At 27.7% G+C, this 19,626-nt stretch overlaps 1 protein-coding gene across 3 annotated transcripts in view; it reads right to left on the bottom strand.

Moving 5' to 3' along the window:
- The window catches only part of LOC100159987 (formin-J), a 42,663-nt gene extending 30,026 nt beyond the window's left edge, over window positions 1-12,637 (bottom strand). For 2 of the 3 annotated variants that reach the window (XM_016806485.2, XM_001948057.5), the window contains exons 1-2: window positions 12,423-12,637; window positions 4,281-4,416 (exon numbers count right to left, since the gene is read on the bottom strand). In XM_016806485.2, the coding sequence (XP_016661974.1) occupies window positions 4,281-4,347 (67 nt within the window). In that variant the 5' untranslated portion in view covers window positions 4,348-4,416; window positions 12,423-12,637. Of the gene's footprint in view, window positions 1-4,280; window positions 4,417-5,063; window positions 5,739-12,422 lie in introns of those variants that run through there. The other variant, XM_029488293.1, reaches the window with a different exon arrangement.
- Between the last annotated feature and the right edge of the window lie 6,989 nt (window positions 12,638-19,626).

Here is a 19,626-nt window from a genome sequence, read left to right as displayed (position 1 = left end):
TCAGTATTAATCAGTTATTATGTTCCTCAAATATACTATAAGGTACAAATTTTTTGTATTTATTGATAATTTTTTGATTCAAAATAATCAAAATATTATCGATTAAGTATTTTATATTTGGGGGTGCACATTTTAAACTGGGGGATGCACAAATCCCCTGTGCACCCCCCTAGTTGCGCCAATGACACTTACAAAAAAAATGGTGCCAATGTATTTTAGATGTTTTGAATTGCTGTAAGAACAACTTATGAGGAACTTGGTATTGAGAGGATCTGAGGATGTCACACGTAGTTTGTAGTTATTAAACATGGTTTGCGTGCACGGATACAGCAGATGCTGTGGTACCTACTACTTAAGTCTAAAATCGCCATAATGTATAAGGAAATTAGAGAAGAATAATGATCAAGTGAGTAAATTTTTGGATTTTGCCAAAACTAATTTTTTTAAACAAAATTCTTGGAATGCGAATACCAAATTTAGAATAGTGTATTATTTTGATCAATCAGACTATTATATATTTATTTATATGGTTTTGTTTGTCTGAGTAGCGTTCTCTAACATTTTAAAACCTTAAATTAAAACCTTAATTTTAATAAAATTGAAAATATAATGAATATTCAACTACAAAATAATTTACAAATATTCGTGATTTTTGTCAATATTTGAATGACTGTACTGTCGAACTGGCGAAAACTTCAAGTCCCAACTATAATAATATTTTTTTAATACTGCAGAGTACATTTTTTAGACACTATTTAGCGTAGGTATGTCACTTAATGCAAATTTGTACATTAAATTTCAGTAAAAAAAACTTAGGAGTAATTTTGTATAACATTTTAGTTAGCATCAAGCCTTAGCTTTTAAAATTTCATTTATTTGTAACTACCTACAAAATAATTTGGAAATCGTTGTGATTTTGACGATTAAAATTAACTATAACGCTTATTATGCTAAATCGTGATTATTTATTTTCGTTTTTATTTTCAATTTCAGCAAGAAAAACATATAAGGAATTTTGTAGTAAAATTTTAAGATTTTTACTTACAAACAAAATTTTTTTCATGGTAGATAAATCGAAAAGAACTAAAACAGTAGACATTTCAAATTGCTCAAAAAATGTGATTCGATAATTACAATATATCTAGAAAATGCTAATGTACACATTTGGTAAAAAATCAAATGCCAATAAGATCCAATTTTTTTTACCAAAAACTACATTATTACAATAAAAGTTGAAGATTGAAGTATTTTTACTTAAGATTACTTATTTGATATCACATTTATTTGTTATATGGCTACAGTGGCGCCCAAGATATATTTTTCAGGTGTAGCAAGAAATAATTTTACCCACCCACCCAACCCACCACAAACTCAAAATTATATTATTTTATACATTTTATCATATTTTGATTGATAATATTAATAAATATTAAGGTATGAACCAATATAATCTGTGATTAATAATGAACATATTTCAAATTAACTATTTGATGTTATTATACTCACCCACCCCTTATTTTCAAGGTGTAGCAACCACTACACCTAGTAATAGGGTTGGGTGCCACTGTATGGCTATATGACATAAGAACCAAAGATATTAAAAAGAAATATCGTTGCACAAATATTAATTTTTTACTTGTTTCAAAATATTCAAAATCGTCAATAATCTATAATATATAAATATATAATCGTGCAAATCTTTATTTTTGTTCATAAAATGCATAAAACGCCATTATTCGTAGTTTTTTGTAAAATTAATTTTCACTATGGTATAGATTACGCGAAGGCTTACTCCATACGTATAAGTATTAGATAGAAATGATAGAATATAATGTTATAACACAAAAACGCAGAAGTTTTATCGTAATCAGATAATATTTTACTGTTATATTACGTTAGCTGTTTTTTTTTTTTAAATTCAGTTCTACATTTAATATCTGGAATGAAGTACACAGCCCACAGTTATGAGCAGGGATATTGACGATTTTGTATGATACGATTTATTTATTTTTTAACTTGGTTTGATGGTTTGGTGCTCCGCTCGGAATTTAAAAACGACTACAACATGTTGCACCTGAGACACTGTCTTTTGAGTTTTGACCACCCCATAAGACATCACGAAATAAAATTATACCATAGTAATGTCAATCTGTTCATTTTAAATATAATTAAATAGTTTTGTTTATAGAGAAATTATTATTTACCTAACGATGATAAATAACGTTTTTAAACTATTTTTCCGGTACTTTTATATGATTTTATTTCGTGTTAGCTTGAAGCATGAATGGTGGTTCAAACAACAGCTATATTCTTTAAATTTATTGACATTTTATATGAAGGAGTTAGTTATCCCTAATAACGGCTATATCGGGTTCATGGGTCAATATTTTTAATGGTCAGTTTTGAATTCCAAAAGCGTGTTTCAATACCCGATAATTATTATGTTATTTTGTTAAACAAAAAAAAAAATGAATCGTATCTTTTAATGTCATCTCTGAATCTATTGATCAAAATATTCATGAATTACTTTCACTAAAAATGTAAAAAAACGAAAAATTACAAACATTGTAAGACTTTGAAATCTTATCTATACCTACCTACATTTAATTTACATAACTATTAAACTATGTATAACGTATATAAATTATAGTGTAAGAACTTATCTTAATTACTTTTGTTTTGATTTTTTTTTTAGTTGAATGTATTATTTTAAATATAATATAAATATTAGTTCCTAATTGTTACAAAATACAATAGTCTATATTTTGGAATCCAGAACATGTTTATAGGTTTTTGTTTAAATCGAGCTGCTGGCGTTTTTATGTAAACACTCCTTGTTAAATTACGTCAGTATAATAGACATAATCGGATCGGTTTATAACAAACAAGTTTCCCTTTCTTACGACCTTAAAATGTCCAGTACAATTTTTGATTCAAGGTAGGTAATTTCAAATTTTTAAAAACAAGGTATACCTACATTTTAATTAAATTACATTTTTGGTTTGATTAATTATTATAATAACTAATTTATTAATAAAGCAGAATTATAACATATTTGGTAAACCAATAAGCCGGTATTAGATAGCATCCGTCTTCCATCAAATACTAACAACTAGAAATCCAACTGATTATAAAACAATATTCATACCATCGTGTTTGTAAATCATCATTATATTTTTATTAATATATTTATATTTATATTTATTGTTATTCGATTTAAATAATATCAAATCTACGGGTGATCTTAAGGAGTATAATAATATGTATAATGATTAATGTTACTAATATTCATCCACGATACTCAATAAAAATATTTAATTTTAAACTACATCACATGTAAGTGTAACCTTAAAGGGTTTTTTTCAAGGTCGATTATATCTGAATGTTAAAAATAATTGATATTATCTTTTAGGCCGCAAGCTCTGAATTTATAAATGAAATATAATATGTAAAATTTATTTTGTGAGTCCTTATTAATAGTTTTCTATACCTACGTCGGTACACTGCAGTGTACACTGTACAGTTTTATTCAACAAACAATGATCATAATTTGTACCAATTAATACCAATAACGCCCCAAGGTAGGATTTGCTACTTAACACGCAACCCAGAATATTTCCCTGACGTGTCTTATAATCTTTTACTATATCAACGTGATAGGTTTGAGAAATGTTACTCGTAGTACACGACAGTAGTTGTAGGTATAATCGTTTTATTATATTAGGTATAAACCTGCTCAGATACTTTGTTTCAGTGACGTATTAGTAATTATTATGAAATAAACTAATTTTGATTATTTTCGACGTTGGATTTTTATACGTAGGTAGGCAATGACCTTCCAAAAATAATATGCAAAAAATGTACGTAATATTATAATTTAGTATATACCGTGTGTTCGCGAAAGCTGGGTACACTCTATATAACTCAGTTACCTACATCACTCGGTGTCCTATACATATTTTAGAATTCTGTCTGAGGGAGATTGATAATATAATAGCCTGGTTTTATGTCCTGCGAACAGAATTCAAAAATATTTATAGGGTACTGAGTATATGTGTAATTTAATTATACAGTGTACACGGTTTTTGCGAACACACGGTATATTTTATGGATATATATATATAAGAGTATATTATAACATAAATAGTTACTCAAGCGTTCATATTGTATGGTAAATGTTATCATATAGAAATACGTATTCAATATTTTAAACTGACTTTGTGTATAGTTATTAGTTAAATGTTGATACCTATCATTGCTTAGAAAAAAAAATGAATTACCTGTAGCTAGTTTCGCTGTGTACTCTGGGTTTTCAACGATGTAATCAAGTCCTATTCTAGACTCCATGTCTAGATTCTGGTACTCTTCCGAGCAGCCATTCCGAACAATGCTTTTGTTATTATTGCGAATAGTTATCTACAAAACAAGAAAAAATATTCAGTATTTAAAATATTAAATTTCCATTCACAGATACCACACAGACTGGCCTATATAAACACTTGACATTAGCTAAATGTCTATAACAACGCGGTAAGCCGTAAACCTATATAAGCATGAAGTGAAAGTGACAATATTCAGCGATTTTGAAGATCAACACTATGACAGAATTACCAAAGAATTATCTTTTAGAAACAGAATATATTTTTACACGTCCGTAAAATTTAGCTAACGTACCATATATAATCTAGTCACAGTTAGGTACTGTATAATGCTAGGACATTATAGGTTTTAATTTACGATTACATTAAAACGATACAGGCATACTGCAGCAGCTGCATATAGCTGCTATATGCCAACATCACATATAATATGATAATGTACAGAATCAATAAAACATTTTTCTTCACATAAATTAATAATTGGATATAATATTAGTTGTTAACATTACGTTACTAGCGTGTAAAACAAATGCGCTAAAGAATACGCGTGGTGTTATCAAATGTAATGATTATTCAAATCCGACTGCATGATGTACGCATGCGTGCTTATGCAAGTCTTATTTATTTTGCTGGTTTGATTCAAATTTAAATGCTTTAAGTGTTTATATGTAATAAACATATTACCGGTCAAACGGTTTGTGCGTAAATTCTCTCTTTCCCGAGTGGCATTGAACGACACTAAAACACGACTAAGCTTCATGACCAGACATGGTAGTTACTGGAATAATATTATCATCACGCGTGTTGCAACTTCTTTTTTTCGTGTCAATCTTCGTCAAGGACGCCACCGTATCCGTTTAATGTATATAATAATATGATTGTTTATATGAGATTTGGTATGACATATTTCAAAAAAAAAAGATTATTTACTTTAAGGTACCGGAAAAGTCAACAATTGAATTTGAAATGATATAAATACTTATGAGTTGTATATTATACTTGTACGAACAATAAATATATTGTACAGACATTGATTTTTAAACCGTCGAGATGGTCATCAAAATTACTTTACAGTAACTCTAAGGAAATTAATAATACGAGTACCTACGTAGGTTTGCAGAATTATAGCGTTTTTGTAATACGAATATACATGCAGTGTGTGTAGTTGCGAATTCGAGACAGACTGTAAGAAAAATCTGTATGCGAACGAGTGGGTGTCTTCCAACGACCAAAAGGAGTGGCTATGTAATTGTGAAGTCATCATTGAGAGCTATAGAAGAACGAACAGTCGTTAGAAATGTGTATAGAAATAAACTAATGATATTATTACATACACCAGAATTGAGTAATCATTGATATACTGTAAGATAATAACAATATATTCTTCAAATTATTATGAAAAAAAAAATCGTATCTAAATAAAATGGTCATTGATCGTGAGTATACACTTGTAAAATACAATATTGTCATTCAATAATTATAGGCTTTATGATAATATAATTGTTCTTTTAAATTTATAGCGATACTGAACACACGATAAGTACCGCATAAATTAACACAGTAACATTATTATCGAAGAAATCTAGTGAAGTGGACTGCTACAACAGAACTACACACAAAGTGATAGATGGATAGTAAACTGTAAAGTGTTTCGGCCGACCACAACACCCACATATTTTCTCATTACACGTGTCTTGTCTTTTGAGTAAAATATTTTGACACCTATAAAAATGTAATCTCTATACTACCTTCCTACAGGTTTTGATCGTTCATAACCACAAAATAACATTGAATAAATACATAATGTAATATTTTTCTTTAACAATTGTACGCTATAGATCGATACTGCTGCTCATATAGCCTATAGGAGTCAGCGAAGTACCTGTATAGTAATATATTTGGGGTGTATTGTCTTGTGCACTACCTACAATATGCTAATATATATTTAACAACAGTGGTCATAAAAAATACCATCGACGTGTTAAGTTATAAAAAAAATATTGTATACACCGCAACGATTTTAAACACTTTCTTTCAAGGATATAAGTACCTATACAGGACTTATATTGTCTGCAATATAGACAAGACTTAAAGTTGCGACCAGTGAGCTCAATAGGTAAAATATATTCACCTTTTACCATTTTTAACCATTACTTTTAGAGTTACAAGGCTTGGAGCATTTACCCTACTTAAGCCAAATCTATTTATGTGATTGTGATATTGGTATATTCAATTGTAAACATTATGCGGCCGAATCGGGAGAGAAATCCTAAGACAATAGACAATGAATCAATTTTCAAGTAGCTTATAGTTGCTGAAACTAAACGCAGTATTGGTCCCGAGAACCCAATGCACTTTTATTGTATGTATTGCGTACGTGACATATTAGGTGGCCAGCGATTTAAACGAGGGTAAATAAAGTGGATGCGTGAAGTCGATGGACTCTAAGGTTCAATGGACACCTAATTATTATTCGACTTTTTCTATTTATTATACTAAACGTTACTATACTTCAGGAAGTCTATCTCTTTTCGGTTTATTAGCCACGTAACTGTTTCTGATATATTGTTAAAACATAAAATATTGTTTTAATATTCTTGATACGCAATGTTGAAGTGACAAATTGGCCATTGTTTTCGACCGTTCACGTCAACGGAACAGGAAGTTTATGACGTCCACAAGATGAGAAACAATGAAAAAAAAATATTAATAAATGCAACGCCTATCCCCTACTCAGTAAATTTTCATTATTTGCTTAAAAAACGATTTTTCCCCAAAATATATACATCTATTATTACTGTGAACAATCAATATATTTGAATATTAATAATAATTAATTTCCTCGATTGTTCTAATTCTCATTAATTCTTCTTAATATATAAAATAATATATACCTAATAATCGTAAACAAAATCGAAATCATGGTAAAACATTCATGGCAATGTGTAAGTTACTAATTATGCTAATTAACATCTGGTGAAAAATTAACCACAATGACTTTATTGTAACTACCAACAATATACGATGGATAGTAAATTATTTTACATATAAATATTAAAATCAGAAAGTTATTTAACACAATAATTGCTTGGAAATGTATTCAACCTCCTTTTGAAAGTTATAATTATACATAAACATTATCGACTATTCTAATCTTTTTGGAAACTTCCAATAACAATAACAGCAAAATGAATTAGCATACACAATTTACATTTAACAAAAATAAATATACCTTCTATAATATTATGTGTCTACATGTACATATCGTATATTGTATACAGTATAGTACACTAGTCAGTATAGTCACTGAGTAATACGCGCGTATAATGTTTATGTTAGTATTCATTTATCATATTATATTATGCTTCTGCTCTCAATATTAATTAAGTCATTTATATTCCTTGAATTCTATCGTGAAAGACAACTTAAGTCTTATAGTCTTAAATGCACTAGCACGTACTTCTGACAATCTTACGGGTCCCTTTTCAAGAAACCTTATTCAAATCAAACACCAGATGTACTTATATACTATATTATAGTTTTTGTTTATACAATATTCATATTATAATATAGGAACATACATTTTGAATTATTTTACGAGTTGTAGACACTAAAAAAATAATAACACTAAATAACCATAATTTACAATTATTTTGATGGGTTTTAAAGTTGGTTTTCAAAAAGTATTGTTCAGCTTAAATCGGTTATACCCACCTAATTACGTATTATTTTATGCTATTAACACGCATAATATAATACACGAATAACACTTGTAAAATATATACTCCTGGATCTTCATTGAATAAAAATATGTTCCACAAAGATTTAATAATTTCAAGTGGTGAGGTGATATAATTTCCATCAACATACTCTTTTTAATTGCTTTATTTTCGGAGAACACCCTACTTTATAGATACTTGAAAATAATAACATAAATTAAATAGTTTTTCATGTATTATGCGCAAATAACATATAATACGAGAGCCAAGTGCTAGTATATTATTTTTATATAGTTCAATAGTTATAAATATAGTACACATAGTATAGTGTAATTTATATAATATAATTAATATATATATATACCTAATGTATATATAGTTATAGTCATACAGGCATACAGGCATACTAAACAATAGTTTAAATAATATTAAAATGTATTAGGCATACCTACCTACTGTAATCGAAATAGATGTAGTTTTTTATTCTAATAAATAAATGAAACTCTTATAAGTTATTATTGAAATAATATAATAATAGTTATAATAGTAGTTATAGTGTATATAAATATAATAAGTATAGTTAATGTGCTATATAACTAAAAATTTTAGTATTAGGTTTTTTAATTTTTGTAGTCTTTATAATGTAAAAATTAAAAATAATAATGATCGATCCATATTATGTTTGTATTATTTGCAGTAGGTAACTTGCCAACATGTGTGTAAAATAGACATTCAATAGTAAATCGTATATGCATTTATATATAATAATAATAATAATATATAATATAATTCTAATATAGGATTTAGTTTAGGATATCGCAATGTTCTATGTTGGATTTGTGTCAAATACAAAATAGTAAGGTCGAACGACAGTTGTTAGTGGCGGTGAGTGGTAGTAGGCGAGCCAGAGGAGCCCTTATTTGGAAACTGGCCGTCTGTCCGTCCCGTCCTTTAATATTGTTATTATAACGCCAACCTTGCCCCCAACACAAACGGCTAGCATTAGTCATCTTCATTAATCAAATATGCTTAAAATGTTTAACTTAGTGCTATATTATTGGTATTAACACAGGAAGTCGTATAATAAAAATGGAGATCTAAAGGAAATCAATAAAATTCCAATAACTATTCCATTATACTATATTTTATTACATTAAATTGTAAGATATAATTGTTATTTTTTAGTATTCGAAGTATTTGGAAAATATTTATTTAATTTTGTTTGATTATATATCTATGCGTTTGTTAGATAGTTAAATAGTAAAATTAATATGACATTCATATAGATAAAAATAGGTTTGTTTTGTCATTCAAGTACAAGACAAAGTCATATTTTATTTTACCTTAACTTTATTAAAAATTATATTTTATTCCGTTTTTTTTTTTATTACTTATTATAATCAAAGCCATTTTTTAAATATTGAGTTTGGACAATTAATATATATGATTAAATCGTAATACAACTGCGTATAAATAATAAATGTATAATAATAATTTTAGTTTGGGGATATAATGTCGTAAATGTATTTGAATATAAACACTAAGACATAAACATATTTTAAAAGTTAAAAATATAAAGTAAAAATAACTAAAAATCTTTGATTTTATTTTAAACTTATTTTGTGTTAACGTTATTAACACGTTTTAAAGATGATCTTTACAAATATCAATACAGTAATACAAAAATGCAAAAAAATTAAATTAAAATTGTTGGTTGAATCAAATAGGTTAAGTTAAAGATAGTAATTTATTGAGTATTTATGCTGTACCTATATAATATATATTGATATAAATATTAAACATACCTGTAATATTATATGTAAATAATATGTTATAAAAAAAAATATAAAAGTTTAACGTAGGCATATTGAATATTAAAAAATAATTAATATCGATAGTCAATAAATATTTATTTTGTTCAATATTAAAAATTGAGATTTACGATTTTCAAATTAATTTATACAATATAGGTATGTATAACAATTTAAAACTAATTTCATAAGACCGAATGGTAAACATAAGTTATGACGTTATATTGAGATATATAATTTTGTATTTTAGTTTAAGTACCTAATTCGTTTTGAAAATATATTTTAATAGGTACAGCTTATAAAATATAATATTGTATATATATAAATGTATAATCCGTAAATACTAGATATGAAAATATAAAATCATTTGGACAATTTCAATAATTAAAAAATGTTCTTGGTAATTTTATTATTTTTATATCCGGTTTTTTATTATAAAATATATTCTTGAGCAATAAATATCTCGAATTTTCGCAAATTAACATAGTAAGTACTGCCTACGTAATGCCTCATGTGACTCTGCCCCAACATATCAAAACGTATGGTAAATTAATAACTTTAATTTTAATAGTAAATCTGATGGCATAGCCAGAATTTGTTTATGGAGTGATTTATCGCACATTGGCTATAATTGAAGTAATAATTTAACTAAAAGGTAATGTAAATCATGAAAACTAAAAATATATGGCGTAAAGGCGTAAAGCGTTTATAAAAACATTGAATTTAGTTAAAAAGTGTAATTTTGTATGAAAAAACTACAAATACAACTAAGGAAGTGTATATAATAACCAGTTTTTACTCGCTAACAACTCAATGACGACTTACAAATTTAATAAAATAATAAAAATAGTGTTGGTAGAGGGTGTGTCTTGATAATATAGTTTGACGGGCCCCTTTTGACTCTTGATGTCCGGTCGTTTACACTGTCAGCCTGTCAGCTAATAATTCGGCTAGTTGGGATTTCAAAGAAAACGGACAGTATAAACGTATTATAAACGAACATTAAATGGCAATATAGAACCTTTTTATAATCGAAATTGCCTATACCTAAGCATACAAAACCACAGTTTACATTCTACTCATAATATAGAGTTAGTATAATCAAACCTACGTGAATATTGAATCCAATACATGTATCCTATGGGCATTTCAGATTTACATAATTTCTATTTCTATTTATTATACAACGAAGGTACCTACCGTTCGTATAGGTACTCATAACACATTATAGCAATTATGTTATACAAATAAAAACAACCGGCTTGTTGATTAATATTGTTTTATTAATAATAATATTTATTAAGATACATTTTGAAAGAAGTGTAATAAATTTTAATAAATTTAATCGATCCACTTATTGGTAACGAAATAATTTTTAGCTTTCACTGCGAGGTTGTACTGCAGGACATACAAAATAAAGAAAAAAATTATAATATCGTTATCATCAAAAAGTACCTACAATTTGTTCGGCTTAACTATTACCAAGTAATAACAACAAAATAATACTATAATATTTGTATTATTATTATTATTATTATTTTTAAAATCGTTAATTCGTTATGATGCTAATTATTGCTTTCTTTAAATAATGTAGCACTTAAACAAATATAAATCCTCAATATTTTTAAAAATCTACTTTTGATTGAATTTTCTAAGCTATCAAGTATGTTTATGCATTGCCATTATTACAATAATTACATTTTATTATAAAATAGGAATATTATTAAAATACATAATCAAAAAAGTGTATTAGGTACTTAAATACAACATGACATAACAATTCTTTTGAAATTTAAATTTACGATAATTCGGACTTCACACGACATATTATTATTAGTGCCTACCTAATCCTTTCTGTTTGTGATTTATATCAGTGAATTATTCTTCCAATTATTATTATTATTAAATATTCTTAATATATTAAATAAATCAATAACATAATGCCTACTTTAAATATTCTTATAAATTCTTAAATACCTACATCGAAAAACTATTTTTATTTAACCACAAATTATATTTTTTAAGAACTAGGACATTGTATTAGCTATTATGTATAATAACAATACCTATATATCGCATGTATAAATATGTAAATTTACACTTTGATAAAATAAAAAAAAACACAAAACATGTTCAGATAAAGATAAATAGTTGTGTATGCAGTATTGTACTAAAGATAAAATTCTATACCACAATAACCAGTATTTTAGCAAGACATTTAAAAACAAGAAAAAAGCAAGACATGGCTCCAAGTAGATAGATAGGTATCTTAATTTTTTTTATTTAACTAAAGAGCCAAATAGTTGTAATATATCATTTTAGATAATTATATAATTATATTATTCCTACATTTAGTATATTGATAAATGTAAGAAATTACATAAGTAATCACAATTTCACCATTAATTAAGTCATAATTGTCAAAAACAAAATATGATCAAATAAAGTATTTTAAAATAATGTAATTCATTAGTTCATTAACAATAAAATTACAAATATAGTTAGGTACATACCAAAGAAATGTCTGAATATTATGTTTGTCGTTTTGGTAATCACAACACTTTTTCTAAGAAATAACAAAGATAATATCAAAATATTTGCTCACAAAAAAAAAAGTGAATAATATTAATACGCGTAGGTAAATGAATATAAAGTTGTGTGCGAGGAACGGGTTTAATCAAAAACGAACGTGTTGATCGGATCGGTATAAGAAACAAACTGTTGCTAAGGCGCCATCCGTGAAGACACCTACATGTGTTCCTTGATACTGTTCAAGTATACAACTGTTCCCTTTCCACAATATACTAGTTTCGAATGTTTTCATTTATTGGAAAAAATAATTAACAACGTGCAAATGTTTACGTTTAGTATATTATATAAAATGTATTGTAATAATATCTTACAAGTATGTATACTTAATATTTATATTAAATACGTTACTTATCATTTGTTGTATTTGTATTTTTTGTAGAAATAATGTGTAAGTAAGTACTGCATACTGTAGAAGATATACGATTTAAAAAATAATGCTTATCAGATATCACAGAAAAACAAAAGGTTAAACATTTGTTGGTACAGATCATTCTTACAGTTTATATTATTTAAAATAAATATATTGTTTTGGTTAAACAATGCGACAATCGATAAGTTTGAAAATAAATGAAACCTATATAATAATATGGTTTGTGCATTTGAAATATTTTAGTTTTTGTTTAACGATTGTATTGTGTTAGTATCCTTTTTATGATCATCGATTTTATACAATTATTATTTTAAAATTTGTTAACTTTATTCACTTTAGGTACCTACTGATAACTATTATAATACATAGGTGTTAGCAAAGGTGGCCAACACGGTCATAATATTTGAACTACCAAATCCACATACCTACTAAAGTTATAACCCTCAAACTTTTAAGTTCTCTATATAAAACCAAATTATATTTATTACGTATAATTAGGCCAAGATACATTGAAATTTACGTATCCAAAACGTGCAAGCAACCATATGGTAATCCAAGGACTCAAAGAACATTGAAGAATCGGCATCTGGGTCATCGTGTACGATTATGTATATGATTCACAGTGATAAATTATTTATTATTCTTTGATGACAACGTATATATCCAATGCTTTTTAAAATCATATCACGATGTAAATAGCTAATATTTTATGAACGAATAACTATTGTTGTAAATTTATAATAGATAATAATATTACTCCAAGTTGCAATGTGTGAGAAATAATAAGAACAGTCTGATTTTCCAAAGTAGTAGGTACTCATAGTACCAATATATATATATATATATATTTATACTTAATACATTTCACATTAGGCCAATTAGTCGAACGATATAAACTACAACTTTGTTCGTAATCAATCTACCGACAAATTAAATTAATTAAGACAAGATTTAATATATTATACATTTATATATTCATGCCCAAAACAATTCGAATACCATTTAAAAATAGTTATTATTCATCGAATTAGTTGACACGTGTTGCGCAGGTGTTTCGACTTGTCCATTTTTGAGTAAAGACAGATCAAGGTTAAAACATAATTAGAATTGATTAGGTATTTCAAAAACAAGCAGGATAACATAAGTTGGTGCTTTCTTAATAAAATAATTCTATATTCTGTTATAAATCCACGTATATAATAAGTATAGGTTGGTATATAGTGATAACGATATAGTAAATTAGATAACTAATGTTATATAACTATATAGTTTAAAACATTGTTTAAAAAATTAACAATTATGGTAGGTACCTACTATTATTGTTTTTTAAAAGATTATTTTAACAAATAGACATTAATAGTACCTACATTATAGATTATATTCATTTTTAGTCTAATACAATAATATTATACCTAAGTGTCACTATCTAGTAAGACTGGGCATTAATACATTAACTTAACTAATTTATTTCCACGTTAATTTAAAATAATTAGTGTTATTACTTATTACTTATTATATTTGATAATGTTTACTGTATACCTACCTATTAGGCTTACTGTATAGTGTATACCTACCTATTAGGCATACAGTAAACTTTACTGAGTAAAGTATAAAAGTTAATTAGGTCAAGACTCAATAGAGCTTTAATAAGTTAATAATAACATTATAAAGATAGTCGATTATTTTGAAAACAGTAACATTTATTACTATATAGTACATACATTATACACTATACGCCTTTATAGAACCTAAACATTATATCCATCAATGCCATTAGGTAACAAATTGAAGAGAACATATTATTTGGAAAATATAAATATAAAACAATTAATTATTCTTTGAATTAGCGTTAAAATGTAATTCTTCAACGAGTTAAGGCGATCCACAGTAAAAGTATGTAAAAACATAATTCTAAAACCTACCCAGAAACCCCTTTTCAGTCTCCCCTGGACGTACTCTGAAGGGAGCAGGTGAACGGAAACTAACCCTCTCCCTGCCCACTGTGGTCTTTTAATATTTTCATAAGTACATATTTCCTGTCACACAACCAAAAACCGCTGATACTAAAAACTAAAATGTAAAAACTATAACCGTATTTAGAGGAGGGGCAGGGGTGAACGCCCTAAGTGGAACTTTTTATACGGACATACTTGTAATTATAATTATTTTAACTATAAATATTTATGTATAGTAAAGCATGCTGGTGATCATCGTCTAAGCAATATAAGAATGCGTACCCTCATTGTATCCTTTAAAATTTTAATAATGCATTAATTTAAACAATTTAAGCCTTAAGGAAGATTTTCTGGCAACACAATATTGTGGCAATGTGTCCTTACAAGAATCTGTGCTAAGGATAATATCTCTTCAAATGCATGGTTTTACATAAAATAGAAAATAGATGTAATTCTTAGAGTTTTATACTAGTATTTAATTCAGATGGTTGAATTGATAAGGAGGGATATATCAAAGATATTTTAGCACACCCCAGACCTGTTCTAATAATTTCTTATATATACATCATTAGCTAACCTAGGTACACACATTTTTTTTACTCGTTTGTATCCCACTTCCAAATTTTTTCCAATTCAAGCACTGAGCTATTAAATTATATTCAGACAATTTTTACAAGTCACAAAATGTTAATTGACTAATATTAGGTAATGACTAATCTAATAATTACTATAATTTTCGAAGTATCGTAGCCAAGTAACTTTTAAACTTACTATATCGTGGACTATTGGACTATTATTATAGTATTATCTTTAGTATAAGAAGCTTAATAGGTAACTTAGAAACTACTCGTTCGAATCGTGATTTATAGTTTAAACTTTATGCATACAAATATCTTCAAAGAAAATCATCTGCTTTGTGTACCTAATATAAATAGTATTTAACCCTTATATTATTAACCTCTTGGTTTATTTTCTTATCATCATAACGGGTCGTATAAGTATTTGAATTGTTTGAATAACTAGTGTGTATTCGCTCTATAAGGAACTTATCGGCTATAAGGATTACAGGTGAGCCTAACCTCGGTTCATTATGTCTTCAGGAAACGGGCGACCCATTTCTACTCGTACCATTTGAACTTCGTCGCACCGTACATTACTACCATCGATTTCATAATAATATATTTCTATAGTTTACTATTATAAAATCAACGCTACTATTGTAAAGTTACTACCTATATTAATATACGTACTTGCCACTTGGTATTCGTGGACAACAATATTGTAGTTAATGCACAAATGGTTTGATCGACAATCGAAAGGCACGACGGACGCGGAGGAAAAGTCTATATAGTGACGACCACATTTTTTTTAACACAACTGAGTAACTGACCAACGATGGAAAATATCGTGGTTACCTGCACTTGCGATTTGCAAACATACCGTAACGCCGTTTACAATGTGGACCGCGGTCCACTGAATTCATTCACCGTGGTATAGTGGGGTTGAAGCTACTGCCATCCATTTAATAATATTGTTGATGTCACTCTCGGGTGGGTATAATGACGAGATCGGTTAGTCTTATAGGAAAACTGTGGCCGCCGACTGCTTTCTCTGAGCTCACCACGGCACCTGTTCGATTCCCAACGGTTCTCGATTGAACAGTTTTTGCGCTACCGTTTGTGAGTGCGTTTGCCTACTGTGTTGTAGCAGTGCGAATAGTACGATGAAATTCTGGTGAAACGAATCTGGCGAGTCTCATCAGTATATATGGCTTGAAATGTCATTCCATCAAAATTGTTAATAATGCGCCTATAAAATGCATTTAATTTTTTTTATTTTACACAATTTTTGAACCAAACAATACTTTTTATTTAATATAAAAAAAGTTTTGCAGGACGCACAATTTCGTGTAACTACTTTTAATCTGATAAATGAATTATATTCATTTAGTTTTCCATCGTCGCTCGAAATCTCGATTTTTACGTTAAAAAAATTAAGATTAATTTATTATTTGTTTAGATAAAAAATTTTGGCATGCTACAAAGTTATTTTTATAAGTAAGACTCTTAAAGTAAAATTTTAAAAAAACCTGTATTTTTAGTGGTAAAAGTCCTGTGTAAAAAAATTACCTTAAAACTAAAAATTGTCAAAAAAAATAAAAATTTCTGATTTTGATTAAAAAATATATGAAATTTAAATGTTATAAAACGACCATTGTATTTCTAGCTTTGGAGAAAATGCAAATTTCATCGAAACCCCAACCCTACTCATCAGCAATCATTTTCAGTGAGACGTCTTATCCTCAAAGTAGAGAAGACGCATGCACCCATCAGTCACTTAATATGATATACCTACATTATTCGCTGGTTCTCCCGTCCACGTACTATATAGCATGATGCCTCTTTACAACCTTATTTCCTTATTATTAAAGTTTATTGTTTAATTGCAGATTTTCAAATAATGGAACTAATGAAGTACTTATACGTTTATAAAATCTGAATAAAATTTAATGAAATAGTCGCGTAATCGCCAAGTCCTAAAATGTCATGAAAAATAATTTAAAAAAATGGTTTTTAGATTCCAAGTATACTTAAAAATTAGTACCTACTGTAGGTACATTTGCTGTTCATGTGAAATCAAAAAATATTTCTCTTTACACGACCACACTCACACTGTCAGTGCATAATACCTATTTCATTTAACATTTTTTACTGCCTATAGGTAACTAAATAATTTATGACTTATATATGTGAACGTTAAAATACTTAAAATAACTTATTAGTATAACAACCACGAACTAAGATATAATAATATACGTAATGTCCATTAGTTCGTGATGATAACACAAGTTACTATACCATTCTATTCCAGCTATTGCGCTATACAGCTATAGGTACTAATGTACTATATAGGTAGGTATATAGATAGGTCGGTAATAGTTACCGAACATAATGATAATATTATTTTGTATATACTTAGATACTATACTACCATATACCTACCATAGAGTAATATTACTCTATATCATATACCTATCTAGTAAGCATTAAAAATTCTACAGTGCAACATATTATATACTCTCAAACGCGTTTGTAAAATTAAAAATATTATATTATAAGAACATAAAAGATTGTACTATATTGATTAGTATAAAAGTTTTTTTAAGGGGTTCTATATAATAAACGGTCTTGGGCCCTGTAAAGAAAAATTGTACCTAAAAATTACGTATGGTTAAATATTTCGTTAAATACTTTGCTGAGTTATATATACTCCTTATATACGCCTAGCAAATAAACAATTTACAAGAAATTACAAACCTAATAAAATGTTTCCTTTGAAGCGCGAAGCTTTGGCTCTTCTATTAGGTATACTAGGTATAGATTTAAGCTTGAGTATTTGACCGAGCAACAATAATAATATATAATATTGTGCCAAAGATTAAAAGACAAAGAAATATACCTACGTTTTTTTTTCCTTCCTACGATATTATAAAAAATATAAAAAAGAATGTTATCTACGATCCATCTGACCACAGTAGATATTGTTGTTACCGAGTCATTTGCGGAAATTAAAGCGCAGTATGTACTATTTAGTAATATGTACTAGACATAGACATTACAACTCATCGTCAAAGTACAACATTTATAGTTCTTCAACAAAATATAACAATGCATAGGTAAATGATATACAACCAGATTTGGTAGAAATGCAGAATATATATTTTATAAATGGGATTTTGACGCCTTGATTCCGTCAAAACTAAAAAAGAATATACAAACAGAAATTATTAAATTATGTTGTTTGTGATTCAAATCGTTTACATTTTTGTACCAATTAAATTAAACTATATTGAATTTAAATTAAAAATTTATAAGTAACGAAAAAATAATTATTTGGAAAAATCCACTTGTATCGTCGATTAGGATTTAGGTTCTGAATACCTGTTCAGATTTTGTTGAAAAAAGAACAAGATGATATCATTAAATATGAAGGAACTTATAAGTTATAATGGACATCAAATAGTTAATAGACTATCGCGAACTAACCAAACTAAAAACTAAAAGTGATTATTGGTATAAAAAATCTATGCATCGATCATAAATTGTTGTTTACCGTGGTGATGGAAGAGTGTACAATGCCAATAACCGACACAAGTTCCTAGGTTTATTCCATTTGGGGAGTACTAAGTACTTAGGTATCTCCAATAAATACTAATAAGTAATAATAGTAATAACTTTGAATTAACGAAAAGTAGATGTAATAATGTACCTTTATACTTTTTCGTTTAGATTGTTTAAACTTTTAATGTCAGCTGTGATACATTTAGGTAGGTAGTTATTCTTGAATTTTTGATGGATTATATTATTGGTATTAATATTTTTAATATGATAACAATATTATATTATTTTAAACAATTAATAGGTACAAAATTCGTAACGAAATACGTATATAAAATTATATATTTTCTGAAAATATGCCGCCCCTCAAATCACCTTAAACTTGCCACCTCAGGGAAATTGCCCTTTATTGTTTTTTGGAGAGAATTTGTATGCTTGAATCATGCCTCCTATTAGAAGAGCAAACATTGGACGGCGTACACGTAATGCAAGAAACTGTGATAATGTCCGTTATAATCAAACGCAAGAGGAACGGGCAGAAGCAAATTAATTGAGACGTGCTCATAATACACAGGCCCCTGCTGCACAAACGCCGCCTAAAATTCGACACATGTTAATATAAGAAGAAAAAGTTCAGATGTAGCCTTGATCACGCTACTTTCGAATACGATCGCAGTCGCAT

The sequence above is a fragment of the Acyrthosiphon pisum genome, chromosome A1 (assembly GCF_005508785.2).
Source record: "Acyrthosiphon pisum isolate AL4f chromosome A1, pea_aphid_22Mar2018_4r6ur, whole genome shotgun sequence".
Taxonomy (NCBI): Eukaryota; Metazoa; Arthropoda; class Insecta; order Hemiptera; family Aphididae; genus Acyrthosiphon; species Acyrthosiphon pisum.
This window is presented reverse-complemented; position numbering and strand designations above follow the sequence as displayed.